The sequence below is a fragment of the Cetorhinus maximus genome, chromosome 18 (assembly GCF_964194155.1).
Source record: "Cetorhinus maximus chromosome 18, sCetMax3.hap1.1, whole genome shotgun sequence".
Taxonomy (NCBI): domain Eukaryota; kingdom Metazoa; phylum Chordata; class Chondrichthyes; order Lamniformes; family Cetorhinidae; genus Cetorhinus; species Cetorhinus maximus.
This window is the reverse complement of record NC_135896.1, coordinates 97,196,558-97,223,281: the sequence shown is the minus strand read 5'-3', so window position 1 is coordinate 97,223,281 and position 26,724 is coordinate 97,196,558. Positions and strand designations below refer to the sequence as shown.

Genomic DNA, 26,724 nt, shown 5'->3' with positions numbered 1-26,724 from the left:
TTACAATGCATGTTTGTGTGAACGTATGATTAAATTGTTTTTTTCTTACAGATTAATAAGGCTTTAAATGTCCCTACTGATTAAATAGAATTTACTTTGTCATCCAGGAATTGGTCTGTGCAGTACCTGTTTTTTGGGTGCTATTCAGAATACTAAGGTCCCAGTATGCAGGAAAACCCTTTGCATTTATACTTTAGGCTTTACTGAGGTTGTGCACAAATAAATAAACATTCATTTTGCAACCATCTGGAGTCAGCATAGAGACCAATGGCAGCGTTTCCCAGCTAGTATTTACTGATTCTCCTGACAAGAAGTGCCGTCGGGATTTAAGCTTCAAACACTATCCTGAAGTAGTACAAAGGTTGTGGAAGGAGTTAAAGCCGATTTTAGTCTTCCCAATGTTGGAGGAAATTGCAACGCATCTTGGGCTGGATGTTGGACAAGCAGTTTGAAAGCTCATAACCAGTGGAGGGCTTGAGATAGAAAGAGCAAGAGAGAAAGTGATGTTGGAGAGGTAGTGCTGGGTATAAACTGCTTTTACTACTCTTACAAAGCCGACTGCAAAATCACAGCAAAACATTTTGCAGATCATTTGTAGAACTGCTCGAGAGAAAAACAATCTTGCAGATCTGCAAAATGCTAGCGATAGAATCTTTTTATCTTTTTATCGATGTTACATATTTTAACTCATGAAACTGAAACTATGGAAGTTAGCTACACAGAGAACATGCAAGCTGTACAAAGGAAGATGGTGCTGTAGTCGAGCTCAGTGCTGTATAACGAGTCAGCCTGACTATTTGTAGCAAAAACTGAATGTAAGAAGAAGAAGATACATAAAGATTCTTGAGAGATCTTTTAGCCCCAGTGGTTTATAACACCATTAAGATCACACCCTCTTGTGTGTCACTGTAAAGTTCATATACATGGCACAATGAGTATAGTTGTAAAGTTTAGGTGAAGTGGTATGAGATAAAAGTAATTAAACTGACTATGATCAAACTTGCAGGTGTTTAACATTATCTGATGTCCAGCACCATGCCTTCTTTGTAAATTATAGATCATTAATTTAAAGCCTTCACTAAAATATATTTGAGGGGACATTGGTGTAGTGGTAATATTCATTCATGTGTGCACTGCCTCAGACAGATCTTTAGCTCACTGTCTGCTGATGCTTCACTCTGAACTGTTTTCTTGGCATTTTATTGTCAGTGGTGGTTTGCCATTACCTTCCACTTTCAGGGGCATGATAAGGAGGCAGCTCCCAAGTCTACCTTAGCTAGAATGGGAATTGAAGCCGCACACATTAGCCATCTAGCCGACTGAACTAGTGGTAATATTGCTAGGATAGTAATCAAGAGGTCCAACCTAATGTCTAGGGATATCAGCTCAAATCCCACCAAGGCTGCAGGTGAGATTTAATTTAATTTAATTAATAAGTATGGAATTAAGAGCTAGTCTTGTGATCATGAAACCATCGGATTATCATAAAAACCCATTTGGCTCACTAAAGTCCTTTAGGGAAGGAAATTTACCATCTGGCCTATATGTGATTCCAAACCCACAGCAATGTGGTTGATTCTTAACTGCCCTCTGAAATGGCCCTCAAGCCACTCAGTTGTACCAAACCGGAACAGAAAAGTCAAAAATGAAAACAATTGGACAGACTACCGGATATCAGTCTAGGCACTAGAAATGAGAACCACACACCCAGCCCTGATGACCCTGTCAGGTCCTCCTTACTAATACTTTGGAATTTGCGCCAAAATTGAGAGTGTTGTCAGGCAGACCAGTCAAGCAACAGCCTGACATAATCATCGAATCATACCTTAAGCCAATGTTTCAGATGTCACCATCACTATCCCTGGGTATATCATGTCCCACCAGCAGGGTAGACCAGCAGAGGTGGCAGCACAATGGTATACAGTTGGGAGGGAATTGTCCTGGGAGTCCTCAACATTGACGCTGGACCCCATAAAGTCTCATGGCATCAGGTCAAACATGAGCAAGGAGACCTCCTGCTGATTACCACTTACCACCCTCCTCAGCTGATGAATCAGTGCTCCTCCATGTTGAGCACCACTTGGAAGAAGCACTGAAGGTAGCAAGGGCACAGAATGTATTCTGGTTGGGGAAGTTCAATGTCCATCACCAATAGTAGCTTGGTAACACCACTGACTGAGCTGCCCAAGACCTGAAGGACATATCTGCCAGCTTGGGCCTATGGCAGGTAGTGAGGGAACCAACAAAAGGGAAAGACTTACTTTGACCTCACTCTCACCAATCTACCTGTCACAGATGCATCATCCATGACCGTATTGGTAGAAGTGCCACTGCACACTCCTTGTGAAGACACACTCCATTGTGCTGTGACACTCCCACCACGCTAAATGGGATAGATTTAGAACAGAAATAGCAGCTCAAACCTGGGCATGGATGAGATGCTATGGGCCACCAGCAGCAGTAGAGTTGTATTCAACCACAATCTGTAATCTCAGGGCCCAGCATATCCCTTCACCCCACCATTACCATTTAGCCAGGGGATCAATCCTGGTTCAATGAGGAGTGTAGGAGAGCCAGGCATGCCTAAAAATGAGGTGACAACCTGGTGAAGCTACAACATTCACTACACAGTTCCAAACAATGGAAGCAGCATGCAATAGACAGAGCTAAGCAATCCCACAACCAATGGAGCAGATCAAAGCCCTGCAGTGCTGCCACATCCAGTCATGAATGGTGATGGACAATTAAGCAACTAATTGGACAAGGAGGCTCTACAAATATCTCCATCTTCAATAATGGGGTAAGCCCAGCACATCAGGATAAAAGACAAGGCTGAAGCACTTCAACCATCTTCAGCAAGAAGTGCCGACCAGGCAAACTATCTCGGCCTTTGAGGTCCCCAACATCCCCATGCCACTCTTCAGCTAATTTGATTCACTGCACGCAATATGAAGAAACAGCTGAAGGCACTGGGTACTGCAAAGGCTTTGGGCCATGACAACATCCCGGCAGTAGTACTAAAGACTTGTGCTCCAGAACTGGTTGTGCCCTTACCAAGCTGTTGCAGCACAGCGACAACACTGGAATCGACTCAAAAATGTGGAAAATTGCCCATGCATGTCATATCCACAGAAGGAAGGAAAAGTCCAATCCGGCCAATACTGCACCAGCAATCTACTCTCCATCAACAGTAAAGTAATGGAAGTTGTCACTGATAGTGCTATCAAGCAACACTTACAGATCAACAACCTGCTCTCTAATGCTCAGTCTGGGTTCCGCCAGGGTCACTCGGCTTCTGACTTCATTACAGCCTTGGTCCAAACATGAACAAAACAGCTGAATCAAGAGGCGAGGTGAGAGTGACTTCCCTGGACATCAAGGCAGTATTTGACCAAGTGTGGCATCAAGGAGGCCCTAGTACAATTGAAGTCAATGGGGATCGGGGGAAAAATTCTCCACTGTTTGGAGTCATACCTAGCACAAAGGAAGATAGTTGTGGTTGTTGGAAGGCAATCATCTCAGTCCCGGGACATCGCTGCAGGAGTTCCTTAGGGTAGTGTCCTAGGTTCAACCAACTTCAGCTGTTTCATCAATGATCTTCCCTTCATTATAAGGTCTGAAGTGGGGATGTTCACAGATGATTGCACAATGTTCAGCACCATTCGCGACTCCTCAGACACTGAAGCAGTCTGTGTCCATACACAGCAAGGCCTGGACTATATTCAGTCTTGAGCTGATAAGTGGCAAGAACCATTCGCGCCACACAAGTGCCAGGCAATGACCATCTCCAACAAGAGAGAATCCAACCATCGCCCCTTGACATTCAATGGCATTACCATCACTGAATTCCCCACTTTCAACATCCTGGGGGGTTACCATTCACTAGAAACTGAACTGGACCAGCCATATAAATACTGTGGCTACAAGAGCAGGGCAGAGGCTGGGAATTCTGCGGAGAGTAAGTCACCTCCTGATTCCCCAAAGCCTACCACCATCTACAAATCAGAAGTCAGGAATGTGATGGAATAGTCTCCACTTACCTGGATGACTGCAGCTCCAACAACACTCAAGCAGCTCAACACAATCCAGGACAAAGTAGCCCACTTGATTGGCACCCCATTCACCACCTTCAACATTTACTCCCTCCACCACCAACGCACAGTGGCAGCAGTATGTACCATCTTCAAGATGCACTACAGCAACTCACCAATGCTCCTTCAACAGCACCTTCCAAACCCGCGACCTTTACCCTCTAGAAGGTCAAGGGCAGCAGATGCATGGGAACACACCACCTGTAAGCTCCCCTCCAAGTCAGACTCCATCCTGACTTGGTACTATATCGCCTTTCCTTCACTGTCGCTGGGTCAAAATCCTGGAACTTCCTTACTAACAGCATTGTGGGTGTTCCTCCAACACATGGACTGCAGTGGTTCAAGAAGGCTGCTCACCGCCACCTTCTCAAGGGCAACTAGGGATAGGCAATAAATGCTGGCCCAGCCAGTGACAATCACAACCGATGAACGAATTAAAAAAATTAGGGACAGGCAACAAACGCTGGCCATGCCAGTGATCCTCACATCCAAGGAAAAAAATAAACAAATGTGTTTTAAATATGTAAAGTACAAATGCAGGTTTTTTTTAAATTAAAACATTTTGAGAAGGATTCTAGAGTTTTTATTCACATCCCTCTTGCCAGTCCAAAGTAATTTCAGATGTGCATCAACTCAAAATTGTTAAAACCTAATCCAATTCCACAGCACACAAAAGTAGGTAGAGTTGAAACCTGCTCTAGTCGATGACGTCCCAGCATCAAGATGGGGGTGAAATTTAACTTTGGGGAGGTAATGCTAAATGGGCGATATCGCATGAGCTGTCTGTTGTGCATCTCGCATGCAATTCAGTTCTACTGAAGTCAATAGAACGAACTGTCGGGGAGGATAATATAGTGCCAATGCACTAATGCCCATTTTGCGCTACTGTTCAATATAAATTTCTACCCCTAAGTTCTTTGCCTCAGGTTCAATATTGTTCCAGGCTGGTACAATGTCACAATTTTAAAATATTATGGAATCCTAGCAACATTTTAAACTTAGTATGGAATCTCTTTTAATCTCTCATAGCACCAACTTTCTGACCAGCGAAGCTCTGGCCATACATCCAAGTATGCCAGCAACTAAGTTCAGCCTGAGGTGCAACAGGAGGCCTAACTCTGGGCTTCTAGTTATGTATCACAATCTACAATTGCCTATCTATACCATTTAATTGGCTTCTTTTAGACAAAATCATCTTTCTGTGTACAGAATCCACATGAAGCACTAGAAGCTATCACATGTGCAAGAAAATGGTATCCAAGAACAGGCTGGTTGGGAAAGTGTTGCTTATTAAAAGGCTTTGAAGTTTAATTTTTAACCTGTAACTCCCTGCAAGCTTATTATATCTCAATCTTTAACTAGATCTGAAGCAATGTATGGCAAAGGCCTCTCTGTTGTTTTATGCTCCCCATCATTGATAAGAGGAACTACCTGACCTCCACTCAGCTTCTCCATTAAACACTCCAGCTCGCTGTGTAAAACAAAGCAGGGCTGTGTCCTCTTCCTGGGAGGGTGCAGGCTTAGGGGTATTCTGACTGATAGAGGCTGTGCTAATTGTGCAGCTTCAAGTTGCTGGCTTAGTTGGAATATGAAGAGGTGGCATCTGGACAACCAATTTACCTCAATTGGGCAGTTGCTTTCAGTGTTTTCCTGTTAATTTTTGTCTCTTGTTTCTCAACGCCATGCTAAAAAAGGCCTGTGGCTAAGCTTTTGTCAATACTATTCTGGGCCAGCTACAAGAAGTGGTGTACGTTCAGGAATATCTTTCTCCAGGTTTTGCCTCCGCCCCTGTGAGTAATGTTCCTGGCACTTGGTGTTTTCCCAAAGCAGCATCATTGACATTGATAACTCAGGCAGATAAGCGTTAGAGTCTGTGATCCAAGCCATCATTAGAATCTCAACCAACATGACTAGAATAATTCTGACAATGGCTTCAAATCAGTTCATAACAACCGCTGCTAAAATTTGTTCCTATTGTTCAGTGAGTTTATCAAATAAGGACTAAATTCATGCTCCAATTCTCTACCTGAAGGCAAGTCCATTGGTGATTATTTGCTGAACCATGGCAAAGTCAGCCAAGCTTTGGTGGAGGGCAAATTATTGGAAAAAATTCTAAGCGACAGTATAAATTGTCACTTTAAAAGGCATGGATTAATCAAGGATAGTCAGCATGGATTTGTTAAGTAAAGGTCATGTCTGACTAACTTGACTTAAGTGTAGGGAGCATGATTAAGAAGTTTGCAGATGAAACAAAATTTAGCCTTGTGTTAGTTACTGAGGAAGAAAGCTATAGACTTCAGGGAGATATCAATGCACTGGTCAGGTTGAGATAATGTATTTAGGGCAGGCAAACAAGGCAAGGAAATGCAGATTAAATGGTAGGATACTGGGACTTGTAGAGGAATAGAAGGACATTAGAGTGCATGTCCACAGATCCCTGAAGGTAGCAGGATGGGTAGGTAAGGTGGTTAAGAAGGCACATGGGACACTCCTTTATTCACTGAAGTGTAGAGCATAACAGCAGGGAGGTATGATATAACTGTATAAAACACTAGTTTGGCCACGGTTAGAGTACTGCGTACAGTTCTGATCATCGCATCACAGGAAGGATGTGATTGCACTAGAGAGGAGATTTACAAAAATGTTGCCAGGAATGGAGAATTTTAGCTATAAGGAAAGACTGGATAGGCTGGCGTTGTTTTCTTTGGAACAGAGGAGGCTGAGGGGAGATTTAATTGAGGTGTAAAAAATTATAGGGAGTCCAGATAGAGCTGATAGGAAGGATCTATTTTCCTTAGTAGAGAGGTCAATAACCAGGAGGCTTAGATTTAAGGTAATTGGCAGGATTAAAGGGGAGTTGAGAAGTTGAGAGTGTTTTTTCACCCAGAGCGAAGTAGACATCTGGAGTTCACCGCCTGAAAGGGTGGTAGAGGCAGAAACGCCCATTGCATTTATAATTAATATGCATTTGAACCTCAAGGTTATGAACCAAGAACTGGAAAGTGTGATTAGGCTGTAAAGCTCTTTTTCAGCCAGCACAGTCACATTGGGCCAAATGGCCTCTTTCTGTGCTACAAATCTTGTATGTTTCTACATTACCATTAAATTTTTTAGTCTGCTAGTTGATCTATTTAGCGTACATGCAAGGGGAGGCAGTGACATAGTGGTGGTGTCACTGGGCTAGTAATCCAGAGATCCAGGCTAATGTTCTGGGCATATGGGTTCAAATCCCACCACAGCAGCTGGTGGAATTTAAATTCAATTAGTAAACGTTGAATATAAAGTTAGTCTCAGTAATGGTGACCATGACAACTATCATGAATCTGTTGTAAAATCCCATCTAGTTCACTAATGTCCTTTAGGGAAGGAAATCTGCCATCCTTACCTGGTCTGGCCACGACAATGCGATTGACTCTGAACTGGCCTAGCAAGCCACTCAGTTCAAGGGTGATTATAGAGATGGGCAACAAATGCTGGCCTGCCAGCAATGAAATAATAAAGAAAAAAAAATGCTATTTGCACAACATTATATCAGCGCCATTGTGTATATTTATTAAATATTTAATTACTTCTTAAAGCCATGTTCTTGCAAGATTATTGACAACCTTCATCTTTTGAACGTACATATGATGGGATCTTTTAGAAGTAAGTAAAATTTTAATCCAGGCACTCAGCCCCAGATGAGCCTAAGATCCACAGTAGGAATGCTGGGATAGCATTCTCTCCATATTTGCATTTTTGCTCTCTCTCATTCTCCAGTTATTGAAAACATGAAAGAAAAGCGCTACCAGGAGGGCTAAGAAAAGAAAAGTTTATACTAATGCCACTTGGATTCTCCTTCTGATTCCCAACCGACACAACTTGCTGTTCGTCATGTTATGTTTTTGACACAAATCAATACCTCCAGCATATGACATTAATATTAATATTAATACATTACGACAAAAGCAAAATACTGCAGATGTTGGAAATTTGAAACAAAGCACAAATGCTTGAAGTACTCAGCAGGTCGGGCAGCATCTGTAGAGAGAAACAAGAGTTAACAGGCAGGATTTTGCCAAATCCATCAAGGTCCAGAAATGTTTGTCAGCAACAAGCACAGCAGGCCGGTGGGACCTCCCCCTCAATTTTACAGGCGGCAGCTAATTCGATAGGTGCCACCGGGATGTCTGTCTAATTGCTGGCCCAGTCTGATGGTCAGCAGCTCAGGAACCTCAGTAGTGCCACCACTGCTGAGGCAGAAGCCCTGCGCTTACAGCAAATAGGCTAAAAAAATAATAATTTTAAACATAAAAATGCTATTGATGGATGGGAAATCCCTCTGAGGAAAGCACTGGGGCTGTGGGGCTGCTTTTTCTGCCTGTGGCCCACCCATAGGTTTAATAAACAATCCCCCCAGACCGCCGCTGGTAGATCTGCTGTCTGCAAAACGCCAACAATCTGGTAAAATGGCCACTAAACGACTGATTTCACAGCTTCCATTGCAACACAAACAAAGGGGAAGCTTGGAACCCTGCCTCGCAAGCAGATCGCTGCCATCATGGCTCTGGATACCACTGTTGAGGTGTTCTTCCAGAGCCTCACATCAGCCCAGCAATATGTCCTCTAACAGATTTAAAGGATTGCAGAGGCACCACCCCGGGGAGTGGCAGTGGCTCCATGGAGCATGAACCTGTTGTCCTCTCTGCAGGTGACAGCATTCATGCTCCCACCCCTGCCACTCTGCCAGTGCCCTTGCTGTTGCCTGTCAGCCAGTCAGCGCAGACTGCTGCCTCCCATGCCAAGATGGCGCAGTCTCAAGCTGGGCCCTCTGGGCCAGAACTTTTCAAGGTCGACCTGCAAGGCCATCTGCAGCCTCCTCAAATGAAGGTCAGCAGTCTTCCACCAGCCATGGTACAGCCACTGGGGTAGCACTGCATAGGAACACCAGGACAGGCATAGACACATAAGAGGCAGTCACTAAGGGAACACAAGTAGGAGATTCATTCATTTTTATATTTATATTGTGATGAATGAGTTTATACATTTGGATTGGAATGTGCATTTTCTGGTGGTTTTTATTTTATTTGTTACATTATGGTGATAGATGGAAGGTAAGGAGTGGAGGTTATTATTTTTTAATTCATTCATAGGATGTGGGCGTCGCTGGTCAGGCCAGCATTTATTACCCATCCCTAATTGCCCTTGAGAAGGTGGTGGTGAGCTGCCTTCTTGAACCGCTGCAGTCCATGTGGTGTAGGTACACCCACAGTGCTGTTAGGGAGGGATTTTGACCCAGTGACAGTGAAGGAAAGGCAATATAGTTCCAAGTCAGGGTGGCGTGAATGGAGGGGTGTGGTTGAGATTACTCATCAGTTATGCCATGTTGAGTTCAAGCACAAAGAGGCTATCTACTTTATAGCCTCCTTTCCTCTTCCTGTTCGTCCACTTCCTGTTGCACATCCTCCTCTCGTTCCTTTTGCTGCTGCACCTGAGCTTCTTGCCTGACAAAGGTGTTCCTCAGAACGGTCAGCTTGTGTAAGGTGCAGCATACTGCCACAAACCTTCCCCACTGAGTGCTGCAGGTCTTCTCCAGGATGATCCAGGCAGCAGAAACGTTGCCTGAGCAAGCTGATTGCGTGCTCTGTAATGTTCCTTGCAGCAGCATGGCTCTCATTGTAGGTCAGCTGTACAAGTGTGCATGGGTTCCAGTCCAGAGTAATGTATCATGTATCATGGTATCAGTGGATAACCCTACTCTAGTCACCCTTTGTCTTGCCATAATTGGTGGAATCGTCCCAGATTTGCACTAAGTGCGGTAGGGGGCGAGTAAAACGACATTTTACCCGCTGGCCGTGATGGTGGGTTTTCATGCTGTATAGTCCCAAACCCATCACGTTACTTATGCATTCCCAGAAAACACACCGTTTCCATGGTGGGCAGACTCTCGTTTGCCCGCCACACCATCACCTCGCTGCTTCATCACGCCAGGCACCAAATTTAAAGTACAGCTGCATTCAGCGCTTCCAGCCCAGGACTGCAGCAAAGAAGACATGGCCCCGAAAGTCAAGAAGACTGCAGACCTCGAGTGTCTTTACACCATGGAGGCCCGTTGTAATGTCCCCCACCTCTGCTCTGGCCAAAGGAGGGGCAGCTACATTACCACTCTGGCTTGGTAGGCGATGGCAGTGGTGGTCAGTGTCAATGCTGCACAGAAGAGGATGAATGATCTCATCCATGCAGCCAGGGTATGGCCACCATCTCATCACTCTAAACTCACACACTCAAGCCCATCATACATTCAGTGGCATCTCATTGAATGCCAGCTCAAGAGACATCACCACCCATTCTCACACACGTACCATCACATGTCCATCTGGCCTCATCTCCTCTGAGCCTTCACCATCTTGAGGCCTCTTGCACAGATCAACATGTGCACCTACACACACATCCTGGGATACCCTCCTTCCCCAGTGCAGCCCTCATCCTGCAGCCACTTCCCTTGCCTGAGGCCGCTTCTCCCCCTTCTCCAAGCAAGACCTTGCCCTGCAGCCATTGAAAAGCCGCCCACATATGGCTGGTCTGGTAGGTAGAGACCTGCCGTGAGCCTCCCTAAAAGTTATGTGGTGCTGTCTGTGAAGGCTGGCGCTAATGACTGAGTGCTGGCCGACCAAGGTAGGCAAACAAACCTTGAAGCCCCGAGCAAAGTGCAGCTCACCACGTTGCATGTTGCTTATGTGCTGTTGTCAAACACGTCGGCGTGTTTTCCTGCTGACGTGAATGCACAATCCAGCGGGAGGGGGGTTGGGTCGGGCAGGCTGGCCTTATAATGATATGCTGATGTATTACAATGAGGTTCCTGACATCCGATGGCGGGAAACGTGGCTTGCCATCAGTGGGCTGAGCAGACGATCAGAAAATGGTTTCACGCCAAGTGAATCCGATCACGCCACATTGCCTGCTCACCACCGAACACGCTCAATGCTGGCAGGCACAGAAAGTCCCGAACAATGATTCAAATGGACAATTTTCATGCAGTTAATTGCATCCTGCACAATGGGGAAGCCTACAATCCATACAATCCACCTTGAGTTTGCTCTAAGAGGGTATGAAGTTAGCTCACTTTGTAGAAATAAAGTTAGTGACCTGTGTACTGCAGTGCAGCAGCTTGGAAGAAGTCAATTGCACAAAAATTAAGAACCACAGTCACCTTGCCTTAGACAAGGTAGTCCTTGCCCTACTTAGAGGTTGTAGCAGTTGGCAGATTTCAGTCAAGACCTCTTCAACAAAACAAAGACTTCTCATGCATTTGTCCTTGCTGTCATTGAGGTGAGAGAACTGCTCCTTAAAGAGATTCAATGGATATAATCTCCTGCTAAGAGTCCATCTCATCCCCCTCTGCCCTTTTCTAGTAGACTACTCTGCTCTGCATGGGGTCTCTTCATTTTTCCAAGCATGTTCAATTCTAGGAGGTAGGTCTACCAGGCCACCTTGTCTGGAAGCAACTTGTTTTAGCACAAGCTTTTAAATATAAAAAACTACTTCAGCACCATTCTTTATACACTATTGAAACTATAGGAAAGCTTTAGAAATGCCTACAATTGCACCAGAATTCAGATGAAATAATCCAGTCTCTAACCTGTAAGTAGTTTACGATCATTTTTAATTCGTGTTCGCGCCATTTAAAGTCATGTTCAACTGTGCAAGGTTAAGATAGGGTGTAGTTTGGAGCATGGCATTCGGCAATGGCAGTGCTGGTGTCAAATCTAAGGTGTGAACTCATTGACATTATAATCTGCCTGCTGTCAGCTGCCTGCGGTTTTAGGTGCACAGGTGGACTACCCCTTCACCAAGATGGCATCTTGTGCACTTCCTGTCAGAGGATGCCATTGTCAAACATTAGGAAACCCCATAGTGCCTTAAAAATGAGTGCTATGGGACCCAATGTCTCCCCCTATTGGTCCTTTAGATATATCAGGTATCTACTTATCTGTAAGCACACTCAACTTTCCTTTTGAGGATTTGTTCATTATCAAATCTGCTAGTTCCAGTGTGATTTATAATCTTTCTGGGTTACACAAATGCCTGATATGATCATAAGGCCATTGTGTTACACACAGACCCTAAACGATTCTGAAAGGTTGTAACCGGTAGAATCATGACTTTAGAAACATTATTATTTCTGTTTTAAGGAACTGCAGCTTCAAACAGAAGTATCAACCTTAAGCTTTGTAATGTCTGAGCAAGAGGGTGGAGTTGTTGGCTTATATTTGTTAATTAAAACAATATGACTCAAGGTCATGCAAACCTGTTTGGACATCTATCACAGACTATGCTGAGTGTTTCTTATCATGGAGCAATTATTAATTTGACTTTATCAGTTCAATAATGAAAATAAAATAACTGATATGGTTATGATTGTTCAAAGGGAAAATACTTTACAGTAAGTTGATAGATCTGTTGTGCATTTCCAGTATTCTGTATTCTTAATTTAATCATACTTGCTGTATTTGCATATTTTTATTTTAAGCTGAAAAGGGCCATTTGCCTTATATTAAATATAAATTCATTTTTTTCTTTGATATACTCACCTGACTTTAGGAGGACAGGTCAAAAAACAATTGAATTAGAATTCAAAAGCATTAACTTGTAATATAATTAAACAATGCCTTACAAAATGTTAGATTTTGAAACATTAGAGAAAGTACAGAAAAGGTTTACAAATATATTACTAGAATTGACAGGATGCAACTATCAGTAGAGATTGAATAGTAAACAGACTGGAGTCTAAATTGACTAAAGAACCAGAAGCAAGAGAAGCATTTTTTTTTTACACAACAATTTTTTATGATCATGGAATGCATTCCTGGAAGGGTGCTGGAAGCAGATGCAATAATAACTTTCAAAAGGGATTTGGACAAATAGTTGAAGAGGAATCGTTTTCAGGATTATGGAGATCCAACATGGACACGTTGCTGATTGTCTACCTTATGTACTGTGTCATTCTATGATTCCACCAGATTGGGCCCAGAAGAAGTCTTAAAAATTATTAAGGAATTCAGTAGGGTAAATGTGGAGAATCTGGGCAGGATTCTCCAGTCCAGCAACAGACTTTTGACTGTCTTCCAAGTTTTCTGATCCCACTCAAGCCGATTCCCGCCACAGGCAGGACCGGAAAATCCTGGCTATTGTTTCCACTTGTGGGTTAGCCCAAAAAGGAGGGCATACATTTAAAATATCCACTAACAGATCCAACAAAGAATTTCCTTTACATAGAGTGCTGTGAGAATGTGGAACTTGCTGCCACATAGAACACTTCAAGCAGATGCCATTGATAGATTTAAAGGGAGGTTTGATGCATAAAAGAGGGGAAAAAAGAATAGAGGAATATGAGGGCAAAGTGGGAAAAGAAAATTAAATGGGAGAGGGCCCGTGTGGAGCATAATCACTGGTATAGACCAGTTGGGCTGACTGCTTTGGTGGAATTACATGCTCTTTCCTGAGGCAAATTTGGAGGCTGGGGGGTTGCAATTAGGCAGGAGGGTGCCAGATGGTGACTCTGCCACTACCCTGATTAAGCCCAGGGCGGAAAGGTTCATCGATGGCCAATTGAGGCCCTTAAATGGACAATAAACAGCCCCCCCGGTAATTTATAGCCTATATAACAGACTCACAACCATTCAATGCTCTGTGTATTGCAGCCTTTTAGTCAAAGACCCTTTTTCTGAATTGGCAAGCCACTGAAAAAAGGATCAAGGGAAATTAGAGATTTCTGAGCATCAGTAGCATATGATAGTTCAATCAACCGATTATAGTTGAAGAGATGATAGCCACAGTTGGCTGAAATAGCGTGACAGCAACCTGACAACAGTTTGAACTGAAGGGGGTATTGGATGGCTTTTCCAAAGATTACAACCATCATAAACAGAAGTAATTTTAGTTCAGAGAAATCAATCTAGGTGACAGTGGTAGATGCCAATCAAGTAGAAAGTTTGCTAAATAACCAATGTTACATCCTGAAGATGCTTTGATAATGGCATTGAAAACTGTTGGCTTCTTCAAAGTAGTTCACAACTGGTATCTATTATATAAATGGCATTACAACCTGATACTAGCCAACAACTTGAACATGATGGCTACTCAGAAATTTGATTTTGTTTCATGCATGCTGTCAATCTGTGAAATAGTCTCAGCAGAATAGAAAGAGATGGTAAATGAAGCTTAAGTCAACAGATGAGCAGTATGAGGAAATACCTAGTTATTTTGACTAGTAATGGTCTTGACGCAGTTCTGCATTGTGCTGTGCAAATATACATGAGTCTATCAAGCAGCGAAATAATGTAAAATGCAAAGTATGTTCTATGTGTAATATTAAAGAAAATTCTCCATTAAATTGGGAGGCTTGTAATGAGGGCTAAGTAAAACAACTTTTCTTTAACTTTACATTCACAGCAGAATAAGTGTACCAAGAAACAGGATTGATATAATGAGAGGATTGAAATAACATAATTCAATGACAGCGAGATATTGTTATCTATCAATTGGAAAATCTGTAGTGCAAATACGAATGGTTTACAAAGATACATTATCTGTTTGGCATTATTTCTAAACCCTGGAGTTGTATTTCAAACTCCAGACTAGAAGTTGGCACCTTTGTTTCCTGTAAACAGTGATACTGGAGGTATTATCCAGAGGCACCCAAAGAGAGTGTTATCTTGTAAATGAACATTCAAATAAGAGAGAATGTATTTAATTCACCATGTGTCTTTCAAGGACAACTAAACTGATCAACAAAGTCTGAAACAATTAACGCCATTCTACATATAGTGTTCTCACAAAAGATTTGAAGCTTAATATCCATCAAACTGAGGTTAGTAGGAATATACTGCTTTACAATTCCCTGCAGAAAATGTATGGATGAGGTGTTTGATAATTATTTATGTGCGTGTTTTTCTTCGCTGCCAACCTATTTAGGGCTAGCCCACTATTAACCCTGACCAGGAAGTTGCCTAAATTGACAGAGCTCTACACAATCATTGTGAAAGATGAACTCTGCGAGCTAATCATAGCAAATGCTGTGTTCTCAAACTAGCGGCACACACAGGCTTCTGTCTGAACGACCTCTCTCCCTGATCCAGGTAGGTACAAACATAAAGACAGGCACGCGTGAATTCATTTCTGAACAGCATCAGTTCTCATCCACTTTCCTCAGTAATGTGGCAGAATTCATTTCCCTCACAGAGCTCAGGCAAGATAAATTGTTGGAGCTCATCATCACAAGCCCTCAATTTCAACCCATCATATCAAAAATAATTCTTTAGAAGATGGCAGTACAGAAGGAATAACCATAATAAATCTTTTTACTCTGTTCTCTGGATAAGGTGAAATAACTGAATCTGATTATTTTGTGGTTTTAAAGATTTATTTTTTGAACATTCCAGTTGTTCCTCTTATTTGGAATCGAACAATGATTTTTAATCATGCATCCATGCAACTAAATATTTTGTCCAAGATTGCATTTATTTTTTAACAAAAGCCATGTTATGCAGTCATACTCTGTAACCTATTAACTAGCTGTGATAGCTTCAGATTGTCTACAATAAAATCTTGTCTTAAAATGACATTATGGTATTTTATAAGTCCCTTACAATTATTCCATGGAAATTATTATTAAACATTTCGTGATGGCAGTTAATTCAGAGAAGTGAGATTAAACCTTCCAAAATACATTTATAGTTCCAAAATCAGAAAATAAAAACATACTTATAATAAGAAGCAACTCTACAAAATGATGAAACAATTGGTAAATGAGAGGCAGCTGCTATAAGCTGTTGTCGAGGGAAAAGACCTATTGATGAGGTTTCCATCCACAATGAACAATGTGCTCTACAGAAAGGAAAGTAAATCTTACCAAAGGACTGAATGCAGGTCTCGATTAGGTCATCCAGGCTAGCCCCCTTAGCTAGCTGTCCCAGGGACATCATTACGCTCACCCGAGTGATCTGAGCAAGGTTTAGGCTGGATACGCCGTAGTTTCTCTGCTTAGAAACAGTGGCAACTTTAAGGTTTGTGCATTCTTGCTGGGGTTTCCTGGAAGATGAAACAGCAGTTGGAGAAGTGTCAGACTGCTCAGCTGAATCTCACATGAGTATACCATCGGGGCAGAGCACAGAGTATAAAAGCAAAACCCCCTCGAGGTGGACTGGTAGGAGCCATCATCCTTTGGCAATTGAAGCAAATAACACACATTGTGGAGGCTGCACTTCATATGCAAATTCAAACTCCAGAAAAAAAAGTTCACTGTAGCCTGTGAACACAGGCATGTTGTTTCATATCAACTGGCCATGGAAGAGACAGCTATGTCTCACACCCACAGTGAACATGGCTATGTAGAAGAGAGGAGACCCCTATTTACTGTTCAATTTGCATAAAATGCTTGTTCAATTTAATGTTTTAAAAACACAGACTTTTGATGTAAACGATTCATGTCATGGGAGCTGAATGTTACAACCTATCTGAATGTCACACCCCATGGGCTAAACTGAGATTTAGGTAATTAAACATTACTGCAAAAGGTGTCAGAGATACACTGTTCAAATGACACTTTTAAGAAAATAACAGACAACCTCATTTTCTACAGATTATTTAAAACATTTTAAGATGCAAAACCAGACTTTACTGACACTATTCTAACACTAGAGGAATTCAGAAAATATAGTTTACATCAGCAACTGAGGTTTTAACTTTAAAAATCAATATTATTTACTGTTCCAACTTATTTGCAAGCTTCCACAGTTGAGATTTAGAAATTTTAGCCAGTGTTTAGAATGCAAAGTTTAAAGCCCTGATAATGAGGAAAGTAGGTGATGTATATGTATAAATCCTAAACTTAAATACAGACTTGGACAATATTTATTTCATCTGAGAACGTTTTCATCATCAGTGGCTACCTTTCATTCATTTTGCTGGTATGGATGAATGATGAGCACTGAACTGAATTTTCAACCTCAAGTGGGAGTAATTCGCTCATGCAGTGCCACTTCTAGTGGTGTTACACAGACTTAACTTGATTCCCAGTGGCCAGCAGCATTGTGGGTTGCTCCCTGTGCAGACCATGCATCATTCTTCATTGACGTTATTGGGGAACTTCACACAGTCTGCACAGGTGTCAGCCTGCAGCGGAATCAAGATAAGTCTAGTGACACTACGCAAACAAATTCCTCCATCAAAATTTCCTAAGATGAACTACTTCAAGGGTTCAATTTGACTTGGGCGGGCTGCACTTCTTCCACCTGTCACATGCTTCAACACACCCCACTTACCTCAATGGAACTGAATATCACATACATATATATATAATGGGTGACCGGTGCAATATCGCCCATTTTATTATTCCTGCTCAAGTCGAATTTCAGCCCTTTCAAGTTTGCTAAACACCAAATTTATGGTCAGATTCATCTACCCTTTAAAAACTATCATGTCATACCGAGCCACATCAAAGAATGGGCATTTTGTGTCTCTTAACTACCTACTTGTCATTTTAGAAATTAGCAGCTAATAGTTAGTGCCTATAGCTATTGCCTTAGCATTAGAGAGGTAAAATCAAGAAATGCTGCTTTATCTTACCTTTATCTGTGCTTGCCATTGAGATTATATTTAGAATATTACAGATTCTGTACTGCGTACTCTTTCTTTTCTGTACTGTCCTTAAAAAATGCAACAACATACAAAGAAGTAAATAACAAATAAAAACATAAATTGCTGAAAGCGCTCAGCAGATCAAGCAGCATCTGCAGACAGAGAAACAGATTTAACATCATCAGCTCTGACAGAGTGATTTTTCTTCATGGATGCTGCCTGGCCTGCTAAGTGTTTCCAGTACGTTATGTTTTCATTTCAGATTTCCAGAACCTGCAGCACATTGCTTTTTTTTTAAAGTAAATAATGTTTTAGATTCAAAATGTCAACAGCAACAACCGAAAATACATGTATTTATATTGTACTTTAACATAACAAAAAGTTTTTATAATGTTTCAGAGGAGCGTTATAAAACAAAATAAGCCACATAAGTTGATATCAAAGCCAGTGGTCAAAAGCTTGGTCAACGATGTAGCTTTTAAGGAGCATCTTGAAGGAGGAAAGAGAGATTGAGAGTTGGAGTTGTTTTGGATTTCCAGCATCCGCAGTTTTTTGCTTTTATCTTGAGAATTGGAGAGGTTTGCGAAGGGAATTCCAGAGCTTAGGGCCGGGACAGCTGAAGGCATGATCGCCAATTTGCTTGTTTGTTTTGTATCTTCACACAGGAAGTGTTGGAAAGATTAGCAGGCTGATTATCAGACCTGTTTGAATTAAGTGATGAATGCTCCTTTTAAGTGAACAAGTCCTCGAATGTGACTTGAACCAGCGATTCTAGCTCAGAGGCAGGGATGTTACCCACTGAGTGAGGCACAAGACCTCCATGTACTGTTGGTGCAGTGATTAAAATTGGAGATGCTTAGGATCCAGAATTAGATAAGTGCAGGCACTTGGAGGATTTGGGTAAAAGCAAAGAACTGCGGATGCTGGAAATCCAAAACAAAAACAGAAACAGAAATACCTGGAAAAACTCAGCAGGTCTGGCAGCATTGGCGGAGAAGAGCACAGTTGACTTTTCGAGTCCTCATGACCCTTCAACAGAACTAAGTAAAAATAGGAATATTTCACCCCTTTCCTATTTTTACTTAGTTCTGTTGAAGGTTCATGAGGACTCGAAACGTCAACTGTGCTCTTCTCCGCCGATGCTGCCAGACCTGCTGAGTTTTTCCAGGTATTTCTGTTTCTGTTTTTGTTGTGGAGGATTTGGGGCTGGAGATTACAGGGATAGGGACGTAGTGGTTTAATTTGCACAGAAAATGTTCAGCAATGACCCTTATTTCTCAACACTGAGCCCTTCAGCAAGGTCTGTACAAGCCAGTGATGTGTGGGTGAGCTCAGCCTGCATGCAACGAGAACAACTGGTGATTAGCATTTTCAAGGTGGACTTTGTAACCCGTGGGGTGGCGGATATGGAGTTTGGGTGGCAGGGGTTGGGGGTGGGTTCTTCCTCATTTGTGGTACATCACTGTTGCTGAAACTAGGATCGCCAACTCTGATTGGAAATACTCCTAGCGCTGTTGTCACATGACCGTACCACCTCCAAATCCCACCATAGGTCACCAGACACATCCATCCTAACGGCCCATCACCTCCCATTCTAATTGGAAAGTGAGGAGACCATTACCAGATTGGACATTTCTTGACCGTAAAACAGCTTATTTATCATCTCCACTATTTTTAAAACTGAGAAATGAAAGCTTACAAAGAAAATAGAAATTTTTTTTGATGCTAAGAATATTTCTCCAGTGTAGCTGGAAACGGTGTCCTGGAGATTAATCTTAAATTCCTGGAGACTCCAGTGCAATTCTGGATGGTTGGTACTAGTTGAAAGTAGCACCAAGATGCATCGCAGCAATGCGAAATGAAGAGGGCTGAAGTCCCATGGGTGTCTGCATTATCCAGAATAGTTTAGTGGAGAAGTGTTACATTCTGTCAATGGTGTAACATTGGGTTTTCACTTCCATAAAAATCTATGTTTTGAGCTGAAGCCCCTATTTTTTTAATCCTGTTAGTCGACACCAGGAGCAGCACTATTCCTGATAAGAGCACAGAACGCTGCATTAAGTGGCAGTGGCTTTTACATTTATGCCTAATTGCTGATTTATTAAAATCAGCACTTGAATGATTTCCTGCTGAAGCGGATGGGGGAATGAGAGAAGCAGCAGATGAAGAAATATGAATGTATGGAATAAGAAAAGCTGAAAAAAAAAACAGGTTTATCATCTCTATTTCTTTCCCAGGTTATGTATGCTGTACCATATCTTGGACCCTACCCAATTTACTTAATCACATGAAGCTGCTGCAAGTTTGATCCTGTTCTCTGGAGACAATCAACGAAGCTTCGAGATATTTGTTTAACCCATACTGTCAACTTATGACAAGTTGGTTTCAATGGCAAGAGATTTTAAAGGTCACCATGACCTCTTAGCCCGGTGTGTCAAGGGATCCAAGAGGCAATGTTTATCTTGATTTGGTATCTGTAAATAACCCAGGAAATAGAAGGTGCATCACTTCTAGGGGATCACAGAATGATAAAGATTAACATGATCTGGGAGTCTGATACTGAAGACTGGGAATTTTAGAAGAGTTAAATTTGGCAAAATGAGTGAAACAACTAAAACAAATAGATTATGGGAGGATTTAAAATTCTCAACTTTGCTTTCAAACCTCTCCATAGCCTTATCCCATCCCTATAACCTCTTTCAGCCCTGTAACCTCTGAAATATCTGTACTCTTCCAATTCTAGCCTCTTGCACAGATACAGGGTAAACCCCAATAATGAATTAGAATGTGGTTTAAGAATAGGAGACAAATATTCATGAAGTGAGTTATGATGTAGTTGGAGATTGGTGAACAATACTGTTTCTAATTTATATGAAGGGTGATCATATTTGCAGCAATCCTAAAAATAGTAGGGCAGCAGAATTCGGAGATGCAGCTCAGAAAATACAGAATGAAGTGAACAAGATATGTAAGTGGACTTAAGCAAAGGTTTAAACTGGAGGGCACTTGTAGGATATATATCAGGAAATTCTTCTTCACACAATGAGTGATCAACCTGAATAAACTTCCAACTCCAGCAGTGGAGATAAAAACACTGGAATCTTTTAAAAAGCAATTGATCCTACAATGTGGCAATATCATAATTTTCCTGGATGGATGAACCAAGATGTACCCCTTAAGTAGCCTTCTTCATCCATAATTATTATCTGAAGTTAGCAACCACTACGTTCTCCTGGAGGATTAGAGCATTTCTATCTTTATCTATATTTATCTTTGTTTTGTTCAGCCTCAATCATAATGCCCAGTTCATTATTTTTTTTTAAAAGGGGTTAAGTGTTGCAGCACTTTTACCTAGAGTCTGTCCACAGATCTACTACTCACAAGGTAATTGTTAATTTTTTAATGTAATTCTGTGCTAGCAGTCCAAGTTAAATACTTGCTTTTGTCTATGTTATCTATGCTTCCATATTTGAGCTCCAGTGAAAATAACTTCATTAATACAATAGCAAAGTACTGCTGGAAATTGGAAATAGAGATAGAAAATGGTGAAAATACTCGGCAAGTCTGGCAACATGTGCGGAGTGAGAAACAGGGTTAACTTTTCAGATTGATGACCGATCTGATGAAAGGTCATCAACCTGAAATGTTAACTCTATTTCTCTCTACAGATGCTGCCACACCTGCCATTTCCAGCATTTTCTCTCTTTATTTTAAAACAAATTCATTTCTGAGTTTTCATAACATAAGGAGCTTTTACATTGTTAGAATGCTGTTGACTATGCAAAGATATTACTCGGTAAAAGACCTGATCTCCATGAAGCCTGAGACTCAATTTTTCACACATCTCCTAACCTGTCAGATCAACACAACTTCTTAGCTTACCTACTTAATTGGTCCAGTTCCCTTTGGAATGCTATCTTATATATATTAATCACATGGCAATGCAAGATGCACCCTCCTCCAGATCTTTGGAAATGGTGTGAACAGCATGACCAAGAATACAAATTCAAGTAGTCACTGTACCCAACAGCAAGCTTTTTCCACTGATCATAACCTCCGAAATAACTCCTACTATCATCAGCTTGTCATCTTTGTTTTTGTCAGTTTCAGTTTGGACATTCCTAGGATTAAAACTAAGAATTAAAGTTCCAGTGGCATCTGCACTTATGGATCTCTTCTGGCAGACACTAAACATCAGCCAAGAATACTGCTGTTGGGGAGTGGGGAACTATTGGCCTAATCTTGAATAAGTGCAGCTCACATTTCCCCTTCACATTGTTTGCAGAAGTATGCAAAAGAGCACTTGTGGAAAAGTGTGCACCTTTGCAAAACACTAATTAAAAGTGCAGATTTGAAAGATGCACCATGGACATCATTCTCACACCCATTGCCAGGAGACGTGAAACTGCTAAACAAGTTTAGCAAGATGTTTTTTAGAAATGAAGGTTGAGCTCTGATTACAACATTAAAACGATTGCTCCAGTATCCTACCTTAATAACATAATTCAGATGAATCAGTACTTCCTACTACTGAGAGACACCAAATAAATATTGAACTTTAAGATTCTGGGATAACTGTGCAATAGTTCCAGTTGGTGAAATTATAAAGTTTACAGAATTCAGTAAGTTGTGAAAGTGGAGTTACAGAGCAGCCGGTTACAGGAATTTTTTTGTAGAACTAAAGGTTAAAAAAATATTCAATCATAAAAATCTGAGCTTATGGGGCTGAAACAGCTTTTAAAAATAAGTCCAGTATTAGAGTGGACTGCAACTTCCCGCAGCCCAAACCCACAGTTCCCCTCTCTGAAAATGGACAAGCTCTCACGAGTCTCTGTTGTGGAGCAAGGGGGAGCTGGGACAAGGCATTTGCAGTTTGGGCCCTGTTAAAATCAATTTAATTTTCAGTTCTTGAAATGACTGTTCTAATAATGGTGGAAGTTACATTCTATCTATTCTGAATTAAGTCTGTAATAGGCACAGCTGCCTAGATTAGCCTTTCAGATGTGCAATGCGATATAAAATTCTTTGCAGAATTTTCATTTTATGAACTATTAAAATATCAAGATGTTTCAGCATTCCCTCAAAAAGCTCAATTGAAAAATGTAAAACTGGGATTGATAGATTATTGTTAGGGAAGGGTACTAATGGTTACGGAACCAAGGTCGGGTAGATGTTAAGATACAGATAAGCCATGATTTAATTGAATAATGAACAGCCTTGAGGGGCAAAATGGCCTACTTCTGTTTCTACATTCCTAGGTAAGGTGTAAATAGTTATAAACTTCAATTAAAGAAATAGAATGAGAGGTCTACAACAAAGAATATTGTAGAATATAAATGCTATTCCCATGACAAAACGCAAAGACTAAATATACTTTGACACAGTACGAGAACGTTGCTGTCATCAAAGGGCTGGTCAGTAACTAACAAAAACCTTCACCTTGAGCTCTAGAAAAAAAATAGCTACAAGTAAGACTTGTACGATAATAATTCCTGAGACGTGAAGTACAAACAAACTTTGACTCACTGAATTTCTTTGAATCGCCCTAATGTTCCCATATTATCCGTAGGCTGACATGCTGCATTTTGTTGGTATCTCATCGCTCGTACAATAGCACAGTCAATAAAATGACAGAGCTCATCTCATGCTTCTTGTGCAACAACTGATTCCTGTCTCACGGCTGTTGTTAAAAATGTCTTCAAAGGAAATTTATTTTCAGAGTGATGCAACTTTCCAACCGGTGCACTGAGATCTTATCATCCCCCAGCCAGGAAGTAGCTGCTTGTCTGAAGGGGCAGAAGTGGTTACCAGTCATTGTAAGATCGGCCTTTTTCTAACCTTGTATGCAAATCATCCTGTTTTAGAAGACAATCATACCTTTAACATGCTGTAACAAGCAAAGATAATAATGTTGGCTGAAGTTCCCATAACACATGCAATGTGATGGTAATTATAATGATCAGTGAACCTCAGACGTCTGCAACAAATATCAATATTTTGTAGATGAGCTTTTAATGGTTATTTTTCATAGAGTGCGCAGAGACTCAGGAATTTTAAAATTTGTAGCCTATGATAAAGTTACAATGGCACTTATTAAATGGCAGTATAGGAGGTGTAGGTAGTGTGGTAGAGATTAGTTGTGGCCTTGTGTTAAATTGGTGCCATTTCAATAGAAATAATATTTATAAATAATTGTTTGGTTACACGTGGGACAGGACTTCCCTCCCCATTGGGGGCGAAGTTGCATTGCGGGCGCGCACAGGCGTGCCTCTGATCAGCGCCCCCAAAATCAGGGGCGTGGCAACATTTTACGTGGGCAGGCCAATTAAGGCCCGCCCAGCGTGACGTCCGCACGGAAGCGTTGTGCGCTCCCTGTGCGGGCGGTGGGGGGGAATCCCTAAACCTGAGGGTGCGCTCTTTCACACATGCGCTCGAAAGAACACACTCATCTCCCTGAGGCTAAGTGCTGCCTCAGGGAAATCGGCTGTTCTTTCACAAATATTAAAAATAGAAAAAAAAAAATCCCTGACATGCCCCCTCATGTGACACCGTCACATGAGTTGGGACATGTCCATGCTTTTTTTTAAAAACTTGAATAAAATTTTTTGAAACCTACATGAAACCTCATCCCACCTGTGGATGAGGTTTGATGCTTTTTCTAATTCCCGCCAGGGCTCCCGGCCTGCCCGCCAACCTTAAGGTTGGACGGACAGGTCCATTAATTAGTTAAATGACTCTGTCAATGGCCTCAATTGGCCATTGACAGGTCGGCAGGCGCACAGCTGATTTTGCTGCATCCCCGCCTACCGGAAAATTTAAATGGGGCACGGTGACGTCGGGAGTTCCGCCTGACGTCACCGTGCGTCATTTTACATGTCAGCGAGCGGGCCCCACCCTCTGCTCGCCAACAGGAAAATCCTGCCTATGGTATCTAGACTTTTGAACTAATGTAGTCAGAGCGATATCGTTTTGGCAGTGAAAGAAGAATTGCATTTTTCCATTAAAAAGCCATTTGCTTTCCACAGCAACATCATTATTTCCCTTTGTTCAAAATTTAAATCAAACCCAGATTTGGCCCAGATTTTCACTCCTGTGTCAGGTGCGCAGAGACAGGAGAATTCCCGGCTTCCCAACCTTTAAAAATGTTCACCTGCGGTTCTGATTTTCGAACGGGGGTGCATGGGCTGGATTCAGAGTTGGTGCGGACAAGTCTAGAAGTGGTGAGGGGTCAGAAGCGAGCCCGATGCAGGTCGAATGCCCCGGGTGCATATAAAAAGTTACCCTTCTGAGTTGTCAGTCTGAGCAGTAATTCCTGAATGCTGCACACCCCAAGCCTTGGAGGAGACGCTTTTGGGTTGTCAGGTGAGTGTCAAGCTGTAAATGTTGTTCAGCTGTTAGATTATCATAGAACGGATGGTCCATCATGGGCTTTCCTTGTGAGAGAATTGACAATGCTGCTTCCCAATCAAAAGTGCTCTGAACTAAACCACTGAGTGGATTCTCAAGGCACAGCCATGGAGATAGCATCATTTTACCACCACTACTTGATGCAGATAATATGCAGTGATTTAGTAAGCTGGCTAGACTCAGTAGATGAATGAACAACAACGCCATGCTCATTATCCAGTGCACTTGCCCTATTGCCACTCGCCTTTCTGGATGTGCCCACACTGTGGACACTTGACCAGGTCCCTCATATTTGCAAAGTGTAGCGGCTTACCAGTCTGAATAAGACGGAGTAAGCCACTAGGGCTGTCAGTTGTCGCTGAGCACAGCATGTCACCGAGGAAGGACAGCCGCAGCTTACACAGCCCCAAGTGTATATGCGAAGCCATTCTCTCAGCCAAACCGTTAAGAGTGTTTAATATTTATAGATGAAATTATGTAAATGGTTAGCGCATGTAGGCACACAAAAGTGAATTAGAGCAATGTATTCTGATTTGCTCATGACCCTTCTAGCCTTACGTTTTCATTAATTAATTTGTCAATTAATAGATTGTCGCACAGAGGACCCAGTTTGGAAGGGATGGGGCCAATTCCCCTGCGCTTTTCTGAACGGGACCTGCAAGTCTTAGTAGAGGAGGTCCAGAGGAGAAGAAAGATCATATACCCAGCTGGTCATCGCAAACCACCTGCTGCTACTAAGAATGCATGGATTCAGATTGTGGCAGCGGTGAGCGCCACAGGAGACCACCGGAGATCCTGGATTCAGTGCTGCAGAAGGTTCAGTGACCTAGTGCATTTTGGCAAGGTGAATAGCTTGGCTCATGGACACAGAGGTCCAAGTGAAGGGTCACCTCTACATGCTGTAGATGTGGGAGATCAGGCACATACGTCTGCTTCAGCACTGAGGTTAGTAAGTGTAAGCAGCTCATTTAGTTACATGTAAAAGAGATTTGATTAGGCACAATGACGCACGGACGCATTGAAGAGCAATATCTCTGCATGTGCTATATGTGAGGGTAACATAAATTCATGTGGTTGCAGAACAAAAGGGTCAAGAGTGCCAAGGAGATGGCCTGGACTGAGGGTGGATCAGCCTACCTGAGGCCCATATGCTCAGTGGAGCAGATGGCCACGGAGATTGCCAGGGTACCTGAACAGTTGTCTGTTGGTGATGGTGAATCTCCAGTGGCAGATGATAAAGGAGGTGTTGAGATTGCCTTGGCACATGGTGGTAATGGTGAAGGTCATGCTGTACTTCGCTGAACACAATGGGATGTTGGAATGAGAGGGAGTACAACGGGGTTGCATCATGTGGGGAGGGTGAGCATGGTTAAGGTAATGGCATGCATCACAGTGTGCTTTCACAATGAGAAGAGCTATATCTAAATATCTCATTTTGTGTCTCACACAGGTCCTAGCTCTGCTCGCTCGCTCTCCACCCCGATCCAGATTATCCCTCAGGCATCAAAAGGAGGAAGACGTGTCTGAGGATGCAGCATCACATCACACTAGTCCACACACTACCAGCTCAGATACAAGTCTATCGGATGGTTACCATGACGCCTCCAGT

The 26,724-nt window shown here is 42.1% G+C and overlaps 1 protein-coding gene across 1 annotated transcript in view; it reads right to left on the bottom strand.

Moving 5' to 3' along the window:
• The window catches only part of LOC144693388 (RAS guanyl-releasing protein 1-like), an 89,558-nt gene extending 66,083 nt beyond the window's left edge, over positions 1-23,475 (bottom strand). The window contains exons 1-2 of the mRNA XM_078563252.1: positions 23,235-23,475; positions 15,982-16,160 (exon numbers count right to left, since the gene is read on the bottom strand). Of these exons, the coding sequence (XP_078419378.1) occupies positions 15,982-16,160; positions 23,235-23,308 (253 nt within the window). The 5' untranslated portion in view covers positions 23,309-23,475. The remainder of the gene's footprint in view (positions 1-15,981; positions 16,161-23,234) is intronic.
• Between the last annotated feature and the right edge of the window lie 3,249 nt (positions 23,476-26,724).